Source organism: Hipposideros armiger, unplaced genomic scaffold (genome assembly GCF_001890085.2).
Source record: "Hipposideros armiger isolate ML-2016 unplaced genomic scaffold, ASM189008v1 scaffold_257, whole genome shotgun sequence".
NCBI classification, from domain to species: Eukaryota; Metazoa; Chordata; class Mammalia; order Chiroptera; family Hipposideridae; genus Hipposideros; species Hipposideros armiger.
Window position 1 is genome coordinate 611,802 of NW_017731607.1, and position 25,808 is coordinate 637,609.

At 37.8% G+C, this 25,808-nt stretch overlaps 1 protein-coding gene across 1 annotated transcript in view; it reads left to right on the forward strand.

Moving 5' to 3' along the window:
- Positions 1 to 13,646, forward strand: part of RHOBTB3 (Rho related BTB domain containing 3) — a 50,828-nt gene extending 37,182 nt beyond the window's left edge. The window contains exons 10-12 of the mRNA XM_019656280.1: positions 1,725 to 1,891; positions 6,059 to 6,155; positions 12,258 to 13,646. Coding sequence (XP_019511825.1) covers positions 1,725 to 1,891; positions 6,059 to 6,155; positions 12,258 to 12,373 — 380 coding nt within the window. The 3' untranslated portion in view covers positions 12,374 to 13,646. The remainder of the gene's footprint in view (positions 1 to 1,724; positions 1,892 to 6,058; positions 6,156 to 12,257) is intronic.
- The last annotated feature ends 12,162 nt before the right edge of the window (positions 13,647 to 25,808 follow it).

Here is a 25,808-nt window from a genome sequence, read left to right on the forward strand (position 1 = left end):
AAAAATTTGACAAGATTTCAGGCCAGCCAAGTGGCTCATTGGTTAGGAGTTGTCTTGGGAAGCCAGCTCTGAGCAGCAGGGCCCCGGTTTGGATCCCACGAGGGCCAGTGATGCTGCGCCCTCTACAGCTAAGATGGTGAACAACAACTCGACCTGGAGCTGAGACGCTGGTGACTGCATAGGCTGCAGTGGGGGTGGCTGGCAGTGGGCGTGAGCTGCCGTCTGGGAAGAGTGCAATGATAATACCAACATGGGCCAGTAAAGCGATGTGCTCCACAACTAGACTGAAGAACAAAAGGACAGCAACTTGTCTGTTCCCCTTCCCCAATTCCCCAATGCTGTTCCCCTCCCCCAATTCCCCAATAAAATCTTTAAAAAAAAAAAATTTGACCAGATTTGAAATAATAAGAAAATTTGATTTCTAAGTCATCCTCTCCTAGAGTAATTGATGCTTCAATTTTTGAGTTTTATCTTGCGAATTAGAAGAAATGCTCAGAAAAACAAAAATAACTATGACAAAGGATATTAAAAAATTGGTAAAAGGTGTGTGGGGAAAATGAGTCAAAATTAATAATCAAAAAGTTAAGCTGGATACTAGAATATTTGCATTGGAAAAATCACAGAAAGAAAGGTTATCTATTTTTGTTGTTAAATATTTATCATGCAGTGTTCTTGGTTTCTAGCTACAAAAGAATCTTAGGAATTTAAGGAGGGGAAGTGTTAAAACAAACAAACAAACCTAGGTGATTTCCAGGAGTTAGGAGGAGAGGTATGTGGGAAGTTACTGTTTAATAGACCTGGAGTTTCGGTTTGGAATGATAAAATGGATGGATGGTGGTGATGGTTTTACAACAATGTGAACGTACTTAATGCCACTGAATTGTACACTTAAAAACGGTTAATGGTAGCAAGGGGTGGGGGAATTGGAGGAAGGTGGTCAGAAGGTACAAACTTCCGGTTACAAGATAAGTAAGTGCTAGGGATGTATTGTGCTAATGATGACGCTAGTTAGCCCTGCTGCTACTATATTAGGAGAGTTGTTAAGAGAGTGGATCTTAGAGTTCTCATCACAAGGATAAAAACATTTTTTGTTTTCTTTTTCTCGTATCTGTATGAAATGATGGATGTTAACTAAACCTATTGTGGTAATTTCACAATATAGATTTATTTAGTTTGATTTATAAGATAATTTATAAATTTAATTATAATAAATAAAATTATAATAAATAAAATTATAAATTTAAGGTTATAAAAAAAAACCTTAAATTTGTATAGTGATGTATGTCAATTATTTAACTGGAAAAATGGTTAATGGTACATTTTATGTTATGTTTATTTTACCACAATTAAAATAAAACAAACAAACCTGAAACTAAAGCCAGAAGAAGAAAAACTGCAAGGATTTAGTTTAGCTAGCAGAAAGAATTACCTCCTTGCTCTGGAATTGGGTATTAAGGGCAATTGTAGAACCGCCTTCTCTGGAGAATTAAAACAGAGAAGCAACACATCGATTCACTTCTGAGTGTGAAGGCTTATATTAATTCTTTTTTAAATCAAATAATATTTTAGAATGCTTACTCCCGTCAAGGTTTTGTCTAGGCACTCTATTCTACATTGGATGATCCAGTCAGCATTTTTTTGTTTTTTGTTGTTGTTATTTTGTTTTAGGTCATAAAATAAATGGCTTCATTGTCCATTTACGCTTGTCTCCCTCCTTGCCTCAGCTGGCATTTTCCAGGCCATGTGCCTCCTGATCTGTGCTGAGATGTACCAGGTGTCCAGACTGCAGCACATCTGTGAGCTCTTCATCATCACGCAGCTGCAGAGCATGCCAAGCAGGGAGCTGGCGTCCATGAACCTTGATATCGTTGACCTGCTCAAAAAAGCCAAGGTAATCGGCCCTATGTATCTCTGCCTGTTGGATATTTTTAAAAATCTTATAAAAAGAATTATACTAGTATTTTAAAAGTTCTGTTTATTAAGAGTTATATTAGTACCTGTCTTAGTTTGGAAATTTGGCTAAATGAAGCTAACGTGCCCTCACAATAGTTTTTGTGGCTAGGTAATTTTGAAGCAGGGTTTCTGAGCAGTCCCTTTCTAACGAGGTAGAATTTGCTGATACGGAATTTTTTCAACTGAATGGTGACCCTTATTAGAGTCATTTGAGCACGATGCTATATGATGTCATAATGTCATACAGGCGTTATAGGAAACGGAATTTGCATTGAATTTCCCCCAAATGATCACATCTGAGGGTTCCTGAAAGGAAAATGACAAGATTGGGGCACACACACTTATAATGATGATTAGACTAAACTGATTTATGTATTCATTGTTCATTCCTTCACTTCATGCTTTGAAGTTCCAGTTGTTTGTATGTACTTTGCAAACCACCTTTTGTTGATCTGTCTCACTGTACTGGAAATATATTCAGTAAATACATTTGAGTTGAGAATCAGTGCAGTACGCCGTGCTTTCTGGCCTCTTCTAAGCTTGGGGCCTTCTGGTTTTTAATAATTGTATTGCTGCACATTCCAGGGAATAGTCAGAGTTTACACATTCAACTAATTGTGACTAACTGTAGTTACAAAGACCCTAGAATATGAATCTGAAAAAGGACTGGGCTAGGTCTGTAAGTAAACTAGGTCTGCTTTCTTGAAATCTACTTCCGGATGTTGTCCCAGTCAGACATCTACCATCTCATTCCCATCTCTCTTATTCCTGGAAGCAGGAAGTTTATCCAGATGGGTCCTCCCACCCTGGGTTTCCGCCATTCCATCCTCCGCTCTAAGACAGTTTTAGGACTTGCAGCTGTCATGGCACATTATTTGTATTGAACTAGCAGTAAGGTAAACCTTCCTAGGTTTTCTCACAGGAATATATTTGCTCCCTCATTACAGACTATCAGGACAGTGTAAACTACTATCTGGCATGCACTATATTGGCTAACCCTATCAACTTTGACATCCAGAATTAGAAAAAATATGATAAATTTGTCTTCATCTAAGTTGCTGAAACAGAGCCACATACTGGGGCAAAGGACCGATTCTGTGACAGCTAAAAGCTGGCCTCCAGGTTGAGATGAATTCATTAATCAACATATATTCTTTCTAGGCCTAGAAGGGAATTAATTTAAAGCATCTAGGTCGTCTCTGACTATCTCCTTAACTATTTTGGAGTTATTTCTCTCATAACCAATCTTAGCATATGTATTTAATATTAGGGATAAAAACAAATTTTAAAAAAATAGAGTAACCCCAACCTGTCTTTGTAATATATTTACATACAAACTCATGGGATAAATAGGTACTCTCTAGATTTAATTTAAAAATTCTTTTTTCTTTGTAGCACTTCACAACCTGAGTTCAATTTTGATGTATCATTTTAATACTCTTTTTAAATTTTACTGTTTGTTTTTGAAGACTTTTCCATTTGCTAAGAGTAAGCCTACATTTACCAGTTTCCCTCAATTCTATTCCTGGTGGTCCCTAATTTGGCAATTTTGGATCCCAGACAACAGAAGAATTTTCTCCCCAAGTTCTCTTTGAAGTTTCTAGTTTGAGGTTCCACATCACCAGCCAGTTCATCCTGTGGTCAGAATCTAGTTAACCTTTTCCTCATTGTTTTTCTGACTTCTGGGAAGTGAAATTGTCTTGTAGCAGATTTAGACTCCCAGTAGCTCTCTGAATAGTCAAAATTTCCAATAGAAGGTGTCATCTCTGCCAGTTTTGTATTGTGTGTCATGAAAGCATCATTCACACCTTTAAAATAGATGAGCAGTTTTGGGTATTCTGCCACTTCTGTTCTCACCCTCCCCTAACCCCTTTCAATTCTTTACCTTGATTCTGCATTTAGGTTCATTTATTTCCATCAAGTTGAGCTCTTAACTTGTAACAGCGGCTTCATTCTCTTAACCAGATCAGTTCCTTCAGACTGAGGTAGAGATTTCCTTATCTCTACTCCCCTTTAAACCCTACCAAGACAAACTTGTGATTCCTATGAAGTCCTATTTACTCTCATATTAAAGTTTTATAAAGTTTAAAATTTTTATATAAACCCTCTTTTAATCTGTGCATTAATATTTGGCTGCTTCAGGCTACCAGCTTTGTTTCTGACCTTTTCCTGGTGAATTTCAGGGTATTTTCTCCACCATTATTATTCTTTACAGAGCTGTTAAATGCTATAGCATTTGGTTTATAATTTTTTGATGCTTTTTAAAAAATTTTGGTTGTTTATTTCAGTTTAAACCTATTTTCTCAGGTCAACACATATTCTTCCCCAAAAGTAGTTTATAGTGAAATGCAGTCCTTCTTTTGCCAAGAGCCAACAATTATGATATCTTAAAGCTTGGTCAAAAATAAAATTCTGCATTTGAACTATGTTTTTGTAGCCAGCTGTTCATTTCTGTGATCTCCCTTCTCTTTCAAAGTCACAGTCATTAGGCCTTGTTCTGAACTTCTGTCAGTAGGTCATCTGCTCTGGGTTAGTCATCTAATAGTGCTGATGGCTTCTATTAAAATAGCTACGTGTTCTTCCTCTGTTCCTTTGAGATCATTCACACCCATCTGCTAAAAGATAAGGTGAAAAAAGATTGTTAAAATGTGATCTGGGATTAGATGAACTATAAAGTCTCTTACAACTCAAAAATTCTAGTTTTATATAATAAAAATCAGAGGTATCTATGAATTTATATGTTAAAATCTTCCCACATTGTAACTTTTTAAAAGATTAATATACTTGAGTTTCTGCCTTAAGATTTGAGATTACAAATCTTTCTTCAATTTAGCATTATTTCTTATATAATATTTTTTAGTTTCTTTTTAAAATAGCTATATTTAGCTTAAAGGTGGAAACAATTATTTCCATGTTGATGGAAACATGTCCATCAACAGATGAATGTTTATATAAACAAAATGTTTATATACATGCAATGGAATATTACTCCTCCGCCTTAGAGGAATGAAATTTTAATACATGCTGCAACGTGGATGAACCTTGAGGACGTTATGCTAAGTAAAATAAATCAGACAGAGAAAGGACAAATACTGTATAATTCAACTTGTATGAGGCACCTATAATAGTCATATTCATAGAGGTAAAATAAAATAGTGATTACCAGGGACTTGGGGTAGGGATGAAAGGGGAGTTATTATTTAATGGATAAAGAGTTTCAGTTTGCAATGATAAAAATGTTCTGAAAATAGATAGTGGTGAAGGTTACACAATAATGTGAATGTACTTAATGTCATTGAATTGTACACTGAAAGATGGTTAAAATGGAATATTTTATGTTATGTATATTTTACCACAATAATAATAATAAGAACTATACTCATGTGCCATTGTTGCCTGCCAGCAAGTTCCCGTAATCTAAATTGAGTGGTTAGATGGAGTGTCACTGGATTGGCACCAAGATGATGATATCATGGCCAAATTGCTCTGAGTTCCCCCTCCATTAGCTGTTGAAACTCAGAATGACAAGTGTGCTGGAAATCCTGCTCAATACGTCATAGTTAAAAGCACCTATTCAGACATAACCTTCTCATAGAAATATCTACACATACCTTTAGGCTGATGGCATTTCCTCCTCAAAATATTTTTTGGTTTGCTCCTCAGGTGAATTTGTTTAGATATGGTCAAGTGTGTATATACTTTTGCTAACCATAATCTTATCTCTGCCAAACAGATACAAGTGAGGGCAGTGAAGGCCATGACCTTAGACTAAAAGCTTAAACTAAATCCCCAAGAACCTCAAAGAGTCTTTGTTAACCGGAGATGTAACAGGCATCCGCTTAAAGACTTTCAGCCACTCCAGCAGTGGTAGCTTGTTATTCGTTTGATTCAGTTTCTTCATGGATATAATATTATTATTATTTGTTATGAACGCTCCCTTTTCCTTTCTGCTGTCAGAGTAGGCTGAAGGCCCCATCCTGTACAGACACATTAAACGTGGATTTGGGCTCTCCATGAGTCCTCCCAGACCATTCTCTCTGATTTAATCATCATGTTGATGGTCATGATGTACAGTACTGTTTCAACTTTCCATTTTTTCTTGCAGTTTCACCACTCTGATTGCCTTTCAACTTGGCTACTTCATTTCATTGCCACTAACTACCTCATCTTCAGTCAAAAGCCTGAATTTCAGGATCTTTCAGGTAGATTGCCAATTTCTATGTTGAAAGAAAATTATGTTTTCTGTTTTTAGATTTCAGACATGATTTGTAGGAATTGTAAGGTTTGAAAATCAAAACGTCGATGTAATTCCTTTTCAATATGCAGTATGGTAATTGAGGACACCGACTTATGTGTTTCATGTGTAGTTTGACCTATGTTACACAAGAAGTTATGTAATGATAGTTTTATATATAGCTCACATCCATTTTTAAATGCATTTTTTTCCCCTGAAGTATAGAGATAAGGTGGCCTCAAGTGGCATTTGGTTTTGAGAAACAGATCTTGGTTTTAACCACCCGAGTCAGAAGCAACATTTAAACATTACAGATTTAAAAACTTTTTTTTTGTAAAGGAATTGTAACTATTGTGTATTATGTATAATATATAGACCTGTTGTACTGATATCTGTATCTATTAGGTATATCAATATAGGAGTTCACTGTATTACTTGGAAATAACAATTTTGTTATCAGTGTTGCAAAACTTACTGAGCAGAGAGTATACATAATGTGATTTTTAAGGTACATTATAAAGATTAAGATAATCAAAGGTTAAACTTCTTTGTAGTGTATAAAGGGAGAGAAAATGAAAATAGATTAGTCATTAGACAGTTTTCGATAAATGGTTTGCTCATGTTATTACCTAGAATAGATTCAAGGAATAATCAAGTTAAACGGAAAAGGAAATTAAAGGCCACCTAGTCAAGTAGTTTCAAACTAAACAGAGAACTCTCCTTGGAGATGCCTGAAACTCTTCTGAGGTGAAGGCAGAGAGCAGGGCGCGGGTGAGAGAAGAGGAGGGACAAAGATGAGAAGGGAAGAGAAAGCTAAGATTTGTAGTTCTTGGATGCCTCCCTCTCACCTTCAGCCAAAGTAGTTGCGCTTTTATCTGTTTCATATCTTGGAGTTCTACATAAAATTTTACTTGTAAAAGAGAATCTGCTGCTAAAAGATGTGAAACTCTCCCATTTCATTCAGCTACTTATTATACAGCTAAGGAAACCAAGAAATACAGTTTTTGGCAGATGTGTTGGCAGACATATTCAGCCAGTGAACAAACATTATATGCCTATTGGGAGCCTCCTTACATAGAATTCAACCACTAGTGCCATAGAATAACATAACAAATCAAAGCAGAACAATAGATATTTACTAACCATCTACTTTGTGTCATTAAAAAAACAGAGTCCATTAAAGAGAAAGCATGCTTTGGCTTGCTGTTAGTAGGGACACTCTTAGACAGTCTTTAAGACGTCAATTAAAAATGAAATGAGTGAACATTTTGATTTTGGAAGCACTTTGATTATGCCACCTTAGGTCACCTTCATTTGTAAAAGAAGAATACGATTATTTTCCATTTACCATCTTGTATAGATGTATGATACACATGGAGAGTACTACTACAACCTTGGGAGAAAGATGCTCTATAAATCCTTTGAGTTATTACTTTTTATTTTATTACTTATACAATTACCTATAAAGTATGTTATGACCACCTGGCATAGTGAAAAGCAGGACTCCAGGGTGTATTTTGAGAAGGTGGGGTATGAAGATAAGGCTGTGTTAGTGATTGTCTTATGTTCCTTTGATGGGAATTCAAAGGGTATCACGAGCGCTCTGAATCAGCGGTACCTGTCTGTGTCCAGGACCTGCTGTGATGCGTCCTCTTGGGCAGAGAAAAAAAAGCCCCTAGTGGATAAAGGAGAATTTGATAGTCTAAATAGGTGCTCACATACTGGTGGTCTGTGGGCTCACTGTAGCCTGCCAAGGCATTTGGACCACATGGTTTTTTGTTTGTTTTGTTTAGTGTCAACATTTAAAAATTGTGACATCACATTTTAAAAATCCAAAGTTTTGGCTTGTTTTGAAAAGTTGGAAGATCTAGCTACCCTGGGCCAGTCTTCACACACGACAATAGCCTGAAACTGAGCAGTGGCTGCCTATTTAAAGGAGCATGTCCTCCAGACTCACAGTCACCTCTGTGCTACATTGCCTTACATGGGACCTAGTCCATGTGGTCACTCGAAGTTGAAAAGGGTTCTTGTCATAAACTCTTTACAGCTTTCTTAAAGAATGTCTCATTTTCTGTTTCAAAAGTTATCAGATTATTGGAATTCTGCGAATTGTTTTAGTTGAGAATTTTTCTTCTGTAGAAGTGTCTAGAAATTAAAAGGTGAGACTGGAAAAGATCTCTTGTCAATGCTGAAACATCAGAACTCAGTTAGATAACTCATTAAATATTAGATCTATTTTATATACTGGACTCATGAAAACAAGCAGCAATGCACAGGAATATAAGTTACCCCTGGCATCTATGGATTCATTATTCTCACAGTTAGTTTAATTTAGCTCAGTATTGTATTATGTATTTTACATTACAGAGTTTTTTTTGTCTTGTTTTTGTTTTGTTTTGTTTTTTGCTGGCCAGAGCTCATTTGTGATAACTTTTTTTTTGTTATTTTAACTGAGGGAGTAGTCTTATGTCACCTTTGCTTCCTAATGAAACCTAGAACTAATTTCCCTGAGCTGCTAGGTTATTTCTGTCTATCCAGGTCCCACAGCTTGGATCAAGATTTTGTTAATCCAAATTATAATAGCTGAGGGCAAACAGTAGATGGAGATGTGAAAACTGACTTAGCAGAAGGAAACCTGAGTCCCCACAGAAGGGAACACTAATGAGAAACACGCTGATTCACCCAGCAGAATACCAAAAACCTTAGGGGCCAGGTATTTCAGAAAGTAGAACGAGGTTTTGGGCTGGAAGCAGAATTACTTGAATGTTAAGTAAGTGTTTTTTAAGAAGCTTTTGCCACACACCACACCACACCACCCAGGCAGGCAACTGCTTCTGCCGCATCATCACAGGAGATGGGAGGTTTATTCTGGGAGAAATTAAACCAAAGACGTTATAAAATCATGAATTTGGGGTACAGCTGAGCTCAGGCAAGGAGCTGGACTGAACACATGGGGATTATATGAAAGTGTATACATACAGCAAACCTCCTTCCTATATCCAGGTTCTAGAATCTCGGCAGCCAGGTTTCTGCTACCTTGACTCCCATAGTCTGAGCATAAAACTGAAGCATCCTTCTCTGGCCTCAGAGAAAAAAAATGTACGGGTGTAATCATTGGGGAATTCTTTCAATGAACCCAACATTAATCTGCTCAGTCATGCTTTGGTGTATTTCACCACTCAGCAAGTCCTACCCATGCCCCCAAATTTCTAAACAACTTTCCAGTATCTCACTCTTCAGTATGAAGAGATAACTGAATATCGACAGATATTCGAGGCAATGTCCAACATGAAAGATAGATACGCAAACCAAAACAAAATGGACAAAACCAAAAGAGAACCAAATAGGAAAAACCTACAGTCTTTTTACCTAGTTATTCCTTTCCTGTGAGTCTTTCTTCTGTGTGTCTCTTTTGCTGTTCACACAGGATACTTCACTTCTGACACTTCTGGTCACCAAATGTGTGGGGGTTTTACCCCGTACCAAGCAACTCCACACCACCACCTGGGAATCCTACAACTTAATTCTGTCACTGCCTGGAGATAGTGATAGTGCCAGATCCCACAGGCTAAGGGCTCAGTCCCACATGACTGTCCCCCACCCCACTTCAGACACCAGTCGCAAGCTCAGTGCTTCTGACCAACTTGTTATAGATCACAGGTTCCAGTGAGCCCCTCCTCAGGTTCAGTTAATTTGCTAGATGGGCTCACAGAACTCAGGGAAACACTTATGTTTACTAGTTTATTAAAGGATACAGATGAACAGCCAGATGAAGAGAGATTACATAGGTTGAAGTCTGGGAGGGTCCGGAGTACAGCAGCTTCTGTCCCAGTGGAGTTGGAGGTGTGTCACCTTTCCTGCACTTGGATGTGTTCACCAACCTGGAAGCTCTTTGAATCCCCATACTTTGGGATTTTATGGAGGCTTCCTCACTTAGGCATTGTGAATCATTAATCATTAATCATTTCCCTTCTTAAGAGAATGGGGGTAGGGTAAGAGGGCTGAAAGGTCTAAGCTTCTAGTCATGGTTTTCTGGTGACCAGCCCTCATCCAATAGCCTACCCAGCCCTCGTTAGAACAAAAGACAATACTATCACCCAGAAAATTACAAAGGTTTCAGGAGCCCTGTGTCTAGAACTGGGATCAAACACCACATATTAGAACACAACGTGCCTCTTGTGCTCTTATCATGGAAGTAATTACAAGAGTTTCAGGAGTCCTGTACCAGGAACGGGGGGCAGAGACCAATAATATACTTTCTATTATCTCACAAGAAGGTACTTAGAGGAATAAAGAGACACAAGGAGTAAAAGGAAACCTAAAACAAAACAAACTCTATTTAATACCCTCAAAGAAGAAGAGATATACATCCATAAGAAAGTAAGGATAGAATGTTATTAAAAAGAAACAATGGGCCGGCCGAGTGGCTCAGTTGGTTAAGAGCTCACGCAAGAGTGCAAGCTCTGAGCAACAATGGTTCGAGTCCCGGCCCGAGTTGAGCTGCCACTGAGCTGCTAACAGGTGGCAGGATGGCTCAGCTTAAAAAAGTAAATAACTAAAAAATAAATATAACAATAAAAATAAAATAAATAAAAAGAAACAATATTTGCAAAGACTAAAATTAGAATGGTGATTTCCAGGGACTAGGGGGAGGGGGTAATAGGGAGTTGTTGTTTAATGGGTGTAGAGTTTCAGTTTTACAAGATAGAAAGCGTTCTGGAGCTTTGGTTGCATAGCAGTGTGGATGTACTTAACGCTGCTTAGCATGTACTACACACTTTAAAATAGTTAAGATAGTTCATGTTGTTTTACATGTGCTTTACCACAATTTACGTACAATAGAAGAACAAGAACACAAACAATAGAAGAATAAGAAGTCATTCTTGGAAATTGGAAATATGATAGCAAAAAACACCAACTAAATAAAATAGTTGAAAGATAAAGGTAAGGAAATCTTCCAGAAAGTAGGACAAAAAGATTAAGAGACAGCTATAAGAGAAAATATTTTTTAAGACATTGGAAACTCAGTCCAGGAAGTGAAGTACCTGAATAATGAAGTTAATACAGGGGGGGAAAAAAAACAGCAGGGAGAAAATTATCAAGAAATAATACAGGAAGTTATTCCAATAATAAAGGACCTGAGTCAACAGATTGAAAGGATCTGCTAAGCGCTCAGTTTAATGAATGAACAAGGTACACCATTGTGACATGTAAGAATGCCAACTGTAAAAAGAAAAATCTAAAAGTTTACAGGATTAAAAAAAAAAAGACCATTTACCAAGGACTATGAATTTGAGTGGTAATGAAATGGAGTCCTTAACAACCTTGAAAACTAGAAAGCAGTGGAGTACTGTCCAACACTCTGAAGGAAGTTTTCAACCTAGAGTCCTATACCAAACCAAACTATGAATTGTGTGCAAGGATAGATTAAAGACTTTTCATCACAAGCAAGGTCTCAAAAATACTTCTTATGCACCCCCGTTTTTCAGGAAGTTTCACCAAAACTAAGCTTCAGTTTCTGCTTCACCAAAACTAGAGAATAAACAAAGTGAAGGACCGAGAGTCCAGGAATGGAGGGATCCCGCACAAAAGCATGCAACAGGCCTAGAAAGCAAAAGGGTACAAGGCTCTGAAGAAAAGGGTCTCCAGGGCAACACCACCACCACCACTACAGGAATGGATAGGTTATCTGGTAATTGGCTTGGTGGAAGATAGACTTGAGAGGACTTTAAAGGGTTTAGAAGGTTGAATTAGTTACAAAGAAAAAAAAAACAATTATATGAATTAAAAAAAAAAAAAGTTTGCTATCATCTCCAGGAAAAACAACTCATATTTTTTTTTAAAAAAAGAACATAATCAAATACTATTTGATGAAACAATGGACAAGATGTATCCTGATGACGAATTTAACCAAAATTGTATTCAATGATTTTGGAAGGCTTAAAAGAAGAACAGGGAGTATATAGCAGAGCTTGGATCTCATCCATTAAATAAGAAACCAACAATTAATACCTAAACTTGATCCCAAATAAAATATATTCAATTAACATTCTTTTTCTAAAAATTTTAGTGGAAGAACGCAGCTTTGTTGAAAAGCACAGATGGCCATCGAATATGTATTTGAAGCAGCTTGCGGAATACAGGAAGTATATTCACTCCCGGAAATGTCGTTGCTTAATAATGTAACCTGTGCTTTTATATACATATACTTTTTAAATTATTATTATGAAGAATGGGATACCTCTGGATTCCAGTAAAATTCTTGTGACTGCAATATGGGTGTTTAAAAAAAAAATCACCATACAGCTTAATGTGTTTATTAGCTCTCTTTGAAAAAACTGCTATTGTGATCTTAAAAGGGAGCAAAATATACCATAGAATAAATCTAAAGCGTCACTCTAGTGTATAAAGCTGTTGTACAGCTACTTTTAAGATGCCCTTTTGCTTTAGTGATATTAATAACCTTAGTTAAGAAATGTTTAAATTTTTTTAAAAATCATATAGGATTAATACAGAAATTTTATCATGTCTGATGAATTGCTCTGTTAAAATAAGGGGTATTAAAAGGCCCAGTATAACTATTTCTATAGTGAAAAATCTAGGGGAAGACGGCTCAATCTGAAACTTGAGGAGTGTAAATTTGCCTGGGATTTTGAATGTGAAATGCCACTTGGTTCCAAATCAGTGACAGTGTTTGAATAGTCATGAAAAAGAATTCTGTTTTTTTTATCTGAGCAACCGAATTGAGCCACCTTGTCTCTTCCCTGGGATTCTGATTAGGTGGGAAACCTAAACAGGGATGATGTTCTGGCGAGGTAACCTGTGTAGTTGTACCCACGCTTTGAAAGGCCCCTGCTTAGTTCAATGCTCTGCTATCGCCGTCTTGAAATTCATAATAATGTTTGAAGAAGGGCCCTGCGTTTCCACTGTGTACCGGGTCCCCAGAATTATGTCTGTCTCCTAGCAGGATATGTACTATGTTTTCTTGTTCAAACATCATTCTTCCTGAAAGCAGAAAAGAGGCACTGACATCAAGGGAAGAGGAGGAGGCTTTCTGGAGAGAAAAGAGAATATGGGGATTCTGGGATCTTTGGAGAAGTCTCTACCACCCAGGGCCTCTGCGGCCACCTCCACTGGCAAGTGAGAAATACCTTGTGTTGTCTTAGCTTTAAAGCAGCTCTGACTCTATCACAGGTGAACAACTACTTTATTGATCATTCTGTAAGACCAGGATTTTGGTAAAAAGTGACTGGCGTGATTTAATACGAATTTATAAAGACGCTCATAGGAAACAATGCTTTCTAGAGAATTCCTTATTGAAAGCTCAAGACGTTTTTGTTTTAGTGTATTTACTAAGATTAGGATGTCAGTGGCTTGAATTGTTTGAATTCTTTCTGAGGACCGCAAGGTGATTTGATGAGGAGTAGCATGAATCTTGCCCTTCAAGATTATGTAGTAAGTTAAAGGAAAGGATATAAAATGAAAGACTTGTTACATGTAGAGAAAATGGTACTAGGCTAGAAAACAGAATTATAGTTTCTCTTGTATTACATGTCAACAAAAATAATTACATCAGAGGCTCACAAGCTGAGAGATGGAAAGCTAGATTACTATTTTATTGCTAGCATCATTTTCATCTGTAATGCAGTATTGGATATATTTTTCTTTTTAATTTCCACTTACTTGAGAATACACATAGTTTTCCAACTGTTCAAAGGTTTGATTAAATGGTTTTATACTGTAGCATTAGAATCACATACAGTTAGTCCTTAGATATATACCAACACAGAGTAAAACAATACAAATTCCCTGCATATGTCTTCCAAGAAACCTGATTTTATTTGAATTGTGTTGATGAAGATTACTGGAATGCATTTTGTGTTTTGTATTTTAATCACTTGAGTTAATCAACTATTGGCAAATCCCATTTTACAAGGATAAGCATTGTAAACAATAGATACTGTAGTGTATTTCTAGAAATTCACTCACATTTAAGAACTTTTAAAATATAATGATAGCATTTTGTTCTTCATAAAGCATATTCTTACCCCTATGTGAATTACAGCACTTAAAATTCTAAATTAGTAACTCTTAATCTAGGAAATTGGAAAATATAAGTTCTACAGCAAAATATTTTCTTGCAAATACTATTTAACCTTTAAATAGACCATAGATAGTTTTGGAGTTGCTTCGAGTTGAGTTTGGAAGTTGGCATTCTGTTGGTATTGAACATGTAGTTTTTATTATGAAAATTCTTTGCCACCTGTGTGAGTGACTCAAACATGCAGATGTCACGGCTCTCCAGAGTAGTCGGAACGGTAATCAAATTAGATTTTAAACTGAGATTAAAACCTTTGAATTAACTCAATTTAAAATAACAAGAAATTTAAAAATACTTTTAAGCTATCTTGTAGAAATGAGTACTCTTTTGGGTTTTGTTTTTTAAGTGAAAGATTATTTCTAGATGAATGTATGCTCTGTACTGGTCTCTGCTTCGATATATTTACCAATCATTTTAATTAGATAAGATACGGTATTGTACAATTAAGGCCATTTCTTTCTAGGCCAGGTTTTCACCTTATGTAACCCTTTATATACTTCTGACTACTCTGTGTTCATATTGTAGGAGAGTAGGCTTGTGATATAGAAGTTTCAGTAACATAACTGAAATTCATCAAGCCAGCATGCAGACTTCGTGTTAGGCAGTAGCAGAAAACTGAAGAATTGGATAAATTTGACTTCTGAGACAACTAAACTTTTCAACTATAATTTTAAAAACTACACTATACTAATACAGTTAATTAGACAAAAATGTCAAGAGTATTTTACTTTAAGTGTCTGTTTCATTCAATCTTTAATAATTTTGCAAAGAAGGGTATGTGTGTATTTTAATATAGCCTGACCTGAATTTATATGTTTTTAGCTTTAGTATTTAACATTTTGTAACAAATAAACCTTTTTAAAAAAACAACAACAAGTTTAACATAGTATTCTGTAGTTATTTTATCTTGAATATTAAAATGCTGGAATGAATTTGGGAATACTGCTTTGTATTATTCAAGCATAATTATGTTTCATAGATAGTTTCCATTGTGTGAAAAATGTTTAGAATATTGTTGATAATCTAGATGATTCATATGCATGTGATGAGATAAATTTATAGTACAGCTTATATAGAAAATTATATTTAACAGCTGTTACCAGAATTTCTCTTAACAAAATAACTGCCTTTATTTAGAAAAACGCTTTGATAATTGTTGAGCATAGAAGTGAGTCCCTGTAGGTTGGAATAGTAGCTGGGGCCAAGACTTTTGAGAAGCAGAGAAGCTGCTCTGCATAGTTAAGAAGTTGGAACTTTCCAGAGCTGAGGAGCCCAGATAGGAGGAGAGAGACCAGCCTTAACATGAGGATGGAGTGTGCACTATATGAGGTGTGATCAAAAACTACAGTGAATGTTTAAATTAAAAAAAAAAATTATTATAGTAAAAACCACATTGCTGTTAATCCCCCCCAAAATACTACCCCTCGCTTAGAAAACACATATCCCATCGTCCTTGCCACTTTCTGAAGCAGTTCTGGAAGTCCTCTTTTGTGAGTACCTTTAGTTGTGCTGTCGTGGCCGCCTCGATGTCCTGAATCATTCTGACTTTGGGGAAGAGCCAGGAGTCACATGGTGCCAGTTCTGGTGAATAACGTGGATGAGGACACACTGTAATGTTTTTATTTGACAGAAATTGCCATACCAGAAGCAATGTGTGACACGGAGCCTTTCCATTGTGATCACAAAATACAGTGAATGCTGCTGCCGAGTGCCATCCAATGGAAAGGCAGGGATCTTCAATATGAGAAGTGGTGCATTGAACCTTAGTAACAATGTGTGACAAGTTTCAACTTGTTCCATGCAGTCGGTTGGGTGTGAGCTATGGTTGAGAGAAGGTGTGTTTTAAAGTGTGCTGTAAATCATCCTCCATCATGACAATGCTCCGTGTCACACATCGCTTCTGGTATATGGCAGTTTCTATCTAATAAAATTATGGTGTGTCTTCATCCACCTTATTCACCGGATCTGGCACCGTGCGACTTCTGGCTCTTCCCCAAAGTCAACATGATTCAGGACATCGAGGCAGCCACAACAGCATAACTAAAGACACTCATGAAAGAGGACTTCCAGAACTGCTTCAGAAAATGGCAAGAAAGATAGGATAAGTGTGTTGGAAGTGAGGGGGAGTATTTTGAGGGGAATTAATGACAATGTGTCTTTTATTGTAATAATATTTTTTTTTTTAAATTTAAACATTCACCGTATTGTTTGATCACACCTTGTGTAATACAACCTTTCCCCCAGAAGGTTCCCAAATTGTCAGTAAAGGCTACTAAACCCATGAAAGCCCCCACAGTTCCATCTAAATTGTGTTTCTGAGACAAATCTGATCTGGGAACACACCCTTCCAGAAGACCTGTATTGCCTATAGAAGAATCTTCACAGTCCTTACTACCTTTCATAACGTACCCTGTCTTTTCTACCTTGACACGCAATACTGTCCACCCAGATTGCCTGTGTACTCGCATACCTCATACTCTTTCTATGGCTTGACTTGGGTTTCCATTCCCTGTCTACTTTGCAAACCTGCATATCCTGTAAAGCCCAACTTAAACATTGTATCTCTCGCTTTCCAGGAAGAATTAATTGCTTCTGCATGAGTCTTTCTTAGCTTTTTATTCATACCTTTTTTATGGCATTTACTGCATTTTAGGTATCTATGTGTTGGTGGTTTCTACTTGGCTATACTTTGAGGGCAGGGACCATGTCTTGATTTATCTTTGCGACCCCATCCCCAACCTTCCACCGAGCACAAGGACAGATATAGACTGCATATATAAAATAAATGGCACTGAAAGGCCACATTACCCAGCTGGAACAATGATCAAAACTTTCAAATGCAAATAAGTGTGCTCACACTTGAAGCTCCGTTTGCCCTGTGTCGGGAGTAGCCTCAGTCAATTGGCATGTGGAACCTGGTGACTAGGGTGGCTGCCTGTCTGGGAAGTTGATGAACATAGGATGGAGAAGTGATAAGTGGTGGATCATTGAGGGAATGCAGAACATGTACAAAATGATCCTTTTTGAACCTCTGCCTGGGAGTCTCTGTAGGAGACTGGGCAGCAGGATGAGTTGGGGGGCACAGAAGAGTTCTTATTGGACTACGTAAAGAAGGGAACTGGCTCCCAGTGTTAAGCATGGTGTTTGTATGCAAATGATCCTTTAACTTCATGTGAATGATTTCCCTGGCTCGCCGCTGGCTATGTTCTCAAAATCTTAGTTGTCGTACTCTACTGTTACCATGTTCAACAATGAGCTAATGATCAGCATTAGTATGAGAGTGTCTGACATTCTCTTACGTGTTCAGAGCAAAGAGCTCTCTTATTTACTCCCATTAAAGAAAACAGCATGCAATTTAGTGGACATGATATTATTACTTATTTTTAAAAATTATGTGGAAAGGAGATGGGATCTCAGCCCCTCTCCTTTGTTGGAAACGTGGACTGGAAAAATCCTCAGGAGTACTCTTTAACTCAAAAACAAACTAACCAAGACAGGAAATTTCCCTTAAAGGCTGAGCTTAGTCACTCATCTCTGACTTAGCGCCTATCTTGTTTACAATGACCGATTTTACTACATCTCAGAATATACTCCCTTCCCCCTGAAAATTCTCTGCCTTTTTGTTTTCTGATTTTTAAAAAATGATGCAGCTGCCCTGTAAGAATTAGAAGCAATACTGGAGCACAATCATAAGTAAATAATGTTTTCAAGCCAGAGGGCCTGTAGGACCAAGTTTGGTTAAACTAGTTTTATGAACCCTAGGCATTCTTATCGCAGGTAGCAGGAGTTACTGAGTAGCCACTGTCCCCTCACACAGGCCTGTTTCAGAATTCTGAGTGTTTCCCTTCCTCCTCCTGATTGGAAGTATCTTGCTTTTGCCTTCACTTTTAATAAGTTTAGGGCTGTAGAAAAAGAACTACAATCCCCTCAGTTTTGGTTTTCATAAAATTTATGTATACCATTAAGTTTATTTTCCTGGAAATCTCTTGTCTAATTCTTTCCCCATGTTCACCTAGATAACTGAACACATCGTTGTTCTTGGGTCTTATGTCCCCTTGGCTGGAAGAAGAGTAAGGGTTGATATTCTAAGTTTACAGTGACTTCCTCCGAGGAATAAATTGCCTCAGAGTCAATTAGGACATACCCAAATCCCTGAGAAGCCCTGGTAATGGTTAGGAAGGCAGATTACAGTGCTGCAGTGCCCAGGAGAGGTTCAAATGCTTTTCTTGACTAGATGGAAAGTAAAAGTTAAGATACTTTCTTGGCAAAAATTCAAATGTAAAGATGCTCATTTAAATATCTATTTACTAATAGATATTGTCATGAATTGCCTGGGACGTTTTCCTAAGCTACATACCACCACCACAACCACAACAACAGCTGCCATCAACAACACAGCTTTCTATTTTATAACCCTCATTAATTTTAATGAACATGGCAAGAAAGGCTGATCTTGTATGGGGCCTTAGAATTAGTAGGCAACGGGCGTTTTTAAGAGGCTATATAGAGTACCAGTCTGGACATACTAATTGCTTGTATCTTCTTTTTTATATCTTTTAGCACCGTTTCCAAAACACTAGTTGCTTAAGAAATGTCTGTTGTATGTAGCAGGACACAGGTGATGGGGTACCCAGCAGAATTCCTTGGACACACTGTCCAAGTTGACAGTGTTGAGTGTGATGGCCCAGGTGCCCATTTCTGCTTAGGAACCAGGGAACTTGACCAGAGGGACTGGCCCTGTGGAGGGGCACAGAGGACACTCACAACAGAAGCGGGTGAGGCCCCACCCTCAGGGACTTCAAGGGCAGGCCCTTCCGTGAGGGGCAAGTGTGCAAGGACAAGAGAGCCACGTTCCACACCCAGGAACAACTTGGAGAAACTTAGGGACTTTTGTCCTGCAGGCAGATGTATAATTGAGTGAAATCCTGTTATTACTGTTTGTATGAACTCCGTAGACTGATTGGGGCTAGGGAAATTGAAGCATTACTTATTATTCAACGTTAACCATTTGTTACACTTTTACTAAGTGCCAGGCATTTTGCATGAATTATTGCCTTTAGAAGAGACAATATAGCACAGGAAAGTAGTCTGGTGGGATGATTAAATGGTGGGATGATGAAGCCAGACTGCCCAGGTGAACTGATTCAGATCCCAGCTCTGCCTCTCACTATGTGACCTCAGACAGGTGAAATGGCCTCTCTCTGGCCTTTGTTTGCTTTTTTATAAAAAAGGAGCTAGTGGATATAGCAACCTCATAGTTTCATTGGGAGGAGTAAATGAGGCCATACACATAATAATTGCACTTTGTAAGTTACTATCACATTGTTCCAACAACCCCGTGAGCCAGGTGCTGTCAGTATCTCCATTCGATAATGAACACAGTGACAACAACCTAAGTAACACAGTGAGTAACAACCTAAGGCCATGTAGTTAATACATGGCAGAGCTGGGAAGAGCCTGCCTACATGCTCTTCCAACTAGCAAACAGCCTCCATAAGCATTGTAAGAAAAATGTAAAATAACCCCGCTGTGGTTGGAATGGAAGCTCCTACGCTTGATCTGTCCCTGGGACACACTCTTGGAGCTTCCTTGAAAGGCTGACACCACGGCCAAGAAGTCATCAAGGTTATCACCCCTCCTCTACCTCCATCGCCTTCCCTCCACTCCTTTCTCAGGAAACTATTCCAAGGTCTTATTTGATCATGAGTTTTCAAACGTTATAACTGTCTTAACACACCACTCCTGTGATTAATATTTTAAGTAAGTAACCCAAGGCTAAAGCCTGGAAAACAAACAACATATCCTGGTATGAAGAAGTCAGAAAAGTAGCTGGATGCAGGGCCCGTTCAACCCCAACAGGCAGAGAGTAAGGTTTCTCAGTTAATCCTCTTTCATTTTAATTAATTTTAATTTGATTAGTTAATTTCATTAATTTGAATTCTCATAGTAAACACGCAAACTGGATAAATTGGCTTAGCCACAGGTACACAGCTAGGAAATAGCCTAACCAGAATTTGAGTTCAATCCATGTTGCTTCAAAACCACAGAAATCTACCCGTGGAGCAGCAATTTCAGGTTTTTTGGGCCAGTTCCTGTAGCAGCTGTATAGCTTGTATTGAATGTTCTCTCACTGAATTGTACAACCGAAATGGGTGGGTTACATGAGCTATAAAATATGCCTAAATAAAGTTGTAAAAAAATAAAGGAAGGAAGAGAGAGAAAGGAAAAAAGAGAAATGAAGGAAGGGAGGGAGGGAGGAATGAGTTAGGAAGTAGTCCCTCTGCTTCTATCCTCTGAAAAAGATAGTAGAGAATTGGTATAATTTCTTAAATGTTTGCCAGAATTCACTAGTGAATCCATCTGGGCATGATGTTTTCTGTTTTGGAAGGTTATTAATTATTGACTCAATTTCTTTAATAGATCTGTAGGTCTATTCAGATTGTCTGTTTCTTCTTGTGGGAATTTTGGCAAATTGTGTCTTTTAAGAAATTGGTCCAGTTCGTCTAGGTTATCAAATTTGTGGGCACAGAGTTGTTCAGTGTTCCTTTATTATCCTTTTAATGTCCATGGGATCTGTAGTGATGTATCCTCTTTCATTTTTGGTATTAGTAATTTGTGTTCTTCCTCCTTTTTTCTTAGTTAGCCTGACATTGATTTTACCGATCTTTTCAAACAACCAGCTTTTGGTTTTATTGATTTTCTCTATTGATTTCCTGTTTTCAACTTCATTGATTTCTGCTTTACTTTTTATTTCTTCTGCTTTACTTGGGTTTCTTTTGTTCTTTTTATAATTTCCTAAGTAGAAGCTTGGATAACTGGTTTTAGATTTTTTTTAATATATGTATTCAATGATATAAATTTCCTTCTAAACCAGTGGTTCTCAACCTTCCTAATGCCATGACCCCTTAATACAGTTCCTCATGTTGTGGTGACCCCCAACCATAAAATTATTTTCGTTGCTACTCTATAACTGTAATTTTGCTACTGTTACGAATCGTAATATAAATATCTTTTTGTTTTCCAATGGTCTTAGGCGACCCCTGTGAAAGGATCGTTCGACCCCCAAAGGGGTTGCGACCCACAGGTTGAGAACTGCTGTATCTAAACACTGCTTTGGCTGCATCCCACAAATTTTGATAAGTTGCCATTTCATTTCCATTTAGATCAAATATATTTTAAATTTCTTTTGAGATTTCTTATTTGACTTATATGTTATTTGGAAGTGTGTTGTTTAATCCTCATGTGTTTTAGGATTTTCTAGTTACCTTTCTGTTACTGATTTCTAGCTTAATTCCACTGTGGTCTGAGAGCATTGTATGATTTCTATTCTTTTAAATTTGTTATGGCCCGGAATGTGGTTTATCCTGGTGGATGTTCCATGAGAGTTTAAGAAGAATGTGTATTCTGCTATTGTTGGATGTAGCCTATAGATTTCGATTATATCCAGTTGGTTGATGGTGGTGTTGAGTTCAGTTGTATCCTTACTGATTTTCTGCCCGCTCGATCTGTTCATTTCTGATAGAGGGCTGTTGAAGTTGAAGTCTCTAACTATAATAGTGAATTCATCTATTGTTCCTTGCAGTTCTTTCAGTTTTTGCTTGATATATTTTTATGCTCTATTGTTAGGCACATACATGTTAAGCATTGTTGTGCCTTTTTGGAGAATTTATCCTTTATTTTTATGTAGCACCTCTCTATCCTTGGTAATTTTACACGCATTGAAGTCTGCTCTGCCTAAAATTAATGTAGCTACCCTTGCTTTCTTTTAATTAGTGTATCTTAGCATAGTGTATCTTTCTCCATCCATTTACTTTTAATCTTTATGTGTCATTACATAAAAGTGATTTTCTTGTATACAACATATAGTTGAGTCTTATTTTTTGATCCACTCTGACAGTTTTTTTCTTTTAATTGGTATATTTAGACCATAGACATTCCAAGACATTATTGATATAGTTGGATTAATATCTACCATATTTGTTACTGCTTTCTATATATTGCTCTTGTTCATTATTCCCATTTTTGGCTTTCATTCTTTCACTGCCTTTTATGGTTTTAATTGAGCATTTTCTATAATTCCATTGTTTTCCTCCTCTCATAATATATCAATTTTTTTTAACTTTTTTTTTTTTAGTGGTTGCCCTAGAGTTTGCAATATACATTTATAACTACTCCAAGGCCACTTTCAAGTAACACTATACTGGTTTACAGGTAGTGTAAATACCTTAAAATAACAAAATAATCCTAACTTCTCCCTCTTGCCCCTTGTATCTTTGCTATCACTCATTTCATATGTTCTAGGTGTTGGGGTACAACCTTTGTGGGCATAGCTTCCAGCTGAGTCCTCTAATATGGCCTTCCCAGAAGTTGGCGGTCTCCCATTCTGAGAGTGGATCCTCTGGTCCCTGTTTGATACTTCTAGTTAGAACCCAGGACAGATTGTGTTAAAGAAGATCTATACCCATCCTCAGGCTGACTTGGAAGATTAATAAGAAAAGTGCAGAATCCTCACCTTAAAAGCTACTTGGGGCCGGCCGAGTGGCGCGATGGTTAAGAACTGGCTTGGGACGCCAGAAGTCCCCGGTTCGGATCCCACGTATGAGGGCCAGTGACACTGCCCTCCACAGCTAAGATGCTGAACAACAGCTCAACCTGGAGCTGGGCTGCCATGAGTCGCCGGCGACGGCATAGGCTGCAGCCCCTGTGGCAGTGGGTTGCCATGGGCTACCGTGTGTAGCCAGCAGCCAGCGTGAGCGGCCAGCAGCCGCAGTGAGCGGCCGTCCAGAAGCCAGCGACTAATCTGCCTCGCCCAGGAAGAGCGCAATGATGGTGCCAACTTGAGCCAATGAAGCAACGTCCTCCACAACTGGATTGAGGAACAAAAGGACGGCAACTTGTCTGTTCCCCTTCCCCCAATTCCCCAGCGCTGTTCCCATCCCCCAATTCCCCCAATTCAAAAAAAAAAATCTAAAAAATAAAAAAGCTACTTATGATGTTATGTACAAAGTATTCCAAATTTCACAAGGCACACAAGAGGAAAGTGAGAAGGCAGTTGCTGTGCTCTCTACTGAGAAAACAGCTGCAGTTGCTGCACAGAGGCTACAGCCCTGTTGGCTGGGAGGGAGAACCCCCACCTGGAAGGCAGAGCCCTTGGGAATAAAACCCCAGGGACACTAGATGCAACTCAGCATGATTACACAAAGTTTTTTGCTTTCATTGGCTCTCCTAATACCCTTTTTGTCTCCTTTCTTCAGCTCTGCACAGCTCACCAGAAAAGTCACCTAGGGATCGGAAATACAAATCTATGCATAAATATAGACCCATATTTAAATATTACTTGTACTTAAAGGGACCAGGCCAGAATTCTCTTCCACTAATTAGTAGGATTAAATTCTGCCCCTTCAATTCAATGTATTTAATAAGAATAGATCACTATTAATATTATAAGAAAGGAATTTTATTTAAACTATCTCAGAAGCCCAGTTCTTTAAAATGTTCCCCCAGGACCCGCTAACAATTGTTATGGTGCAGTGAATTAGAGAGCATGGCTTTGTCTTACACCCAAATGTCAAGATAATGGCCTAATAATATTCACTGAGGATATGAATAGTATGACCTGGGCCACACAAGCCCATTTATCACCCCTGGCAGTTGCTTCCCCTTCAGGGCCATCTTTGCACTCCCTTGAATTGAGATGAATGACTGCCAGTTGTCCCTCTCCAGGGGCCAGGCTGGAAGCAGCAGACTGAAGGCAGTTATTAAAATGAGACATGCATAGGAGATTGAATCACTTGCTTTTTAAGTAAACAGGAGCAGAGCTTTGGCTAGGAATGTTTGCCTGGTTATTCTTGTTGTTTTCCTCTGCCAGCCTCTTGTGCCAACTTCTGTGCTCTTTGGATGATAGTCCTTTCTATCCCTGCATTTTACACAGAATTACTCCACCAGGAGCTTCAGAAAACAGGAGATTACAGAATAGACTGCACACTGACCAGGGGGGTTGCTCTATCCCTTTTCTCTGTTTGGCAGCCAGAAATGGAGGCAAGTCCCCACCCCCCAGCTGTGGAATGGGAAAAGTGAACGGCTCAAAAGAAAAAGGTCTAGGAACTAACAGTTGGAGGATCTGCACCTGATCATTTCTTTATTCATTCATTCATTCATTCATTCATTCATTCATTCAGCTAACAGACATTGATCAAGTGTCTACAATATGCAGGTAGTCTTCTCAGTGCTGTAGACAGAGCAATAAATACACAGATACAAGTTCCTGGCCTCAAGGGGTTTAGATTTTAGTGGTGAAGACAGACAGTAAACTAAATAAGTAACATATAACATATTAGGTGATAAATGCTATAGAGAAAAACAACAAAGAAGAGGTAGAGGGAATGCCAGTGACATTTTTTAATTGGGTGATATGGAAAGCCTTGCTTAGAAGGTGACATTTGTACAAATATTCTATGGTGAAGCCCGCCATTTGACAAGCCCAGTCTATGCACATAAATCTTCCAATCCGTTTTTGTTGCATCATTGAATATTTACAGACAGCCAGATCTCAAGTGCTCAGTGCAGAACACTGGAAGGCGTTCAAATATAAAACAGCAACAGAAGACAGGGACTCAGGGAACAGAGAAGATACAGGAATCAGAATACAGCTTTTCAAAAAGCCCCAACTATAATTAATATCCTTTCAGAGATTAAAAAAAAAGCCTTCATAAAACAAGAACAAAGAAAAAAAGGAAACATCCAAGAACAAGAGAACTCTTAGAAATAAGAAAAAATCATAGCTGGAAACAAAAAAAAGTCACAATAGCCTCAAAGAGATAAGGTACTGCTTTTATGAAACAAACAATTCTATAAAAAGGAACATTCAGGTAATATTGAAGAACTATCAGAAAATTTTAAAATGTGATACCAGAAATTAAAAACTCAATAGAAAAACAAGATAAAGAGTAAATTCTTCAGGAAAAAAAGAGATAGAAAATAGGAAAGAAAATATAACAAAAATTAGAGAACAATGTCTGATTACTAGGAGTTCCAGAAAGAGAACACAGACAATGAAGGGAAGGAAAGTAGCCGTAAAATAATCCAATAAAATTCCCAATGGGCCCATGAAACCTTCAAGTAACCCCCATAAAATATGAAAATAGACCCTCACCAAGGCACATCACTGTGGTATTTCAGAGCACAAAGCCCAAAGGGAAGATTTTGTAAGCTTCCAGAGTATAAAACAAACAAGATAACCAAACAGGTCACCCACACAGGATCAAGACTCAGAATGGCTTCAGACTTAAACAACACTGAAAGCAAAAGACAATGAGCAGTGCCTTCTAACTTCTGGAGGAAAATGACTTCCAACTAGGAGCTATAACCAGACGAACTATCATCAGATATGAGGGTAGAACGACAATATTTTCAGAGAGTTTCAAAAAGTTTACTTCCCATTCTCTTTCTTAAAACCTATGGAGGATATATGGTTCTCTGAAATGAAAAAGAAGACTAAAAAACAGACACAGCTTGTGAATT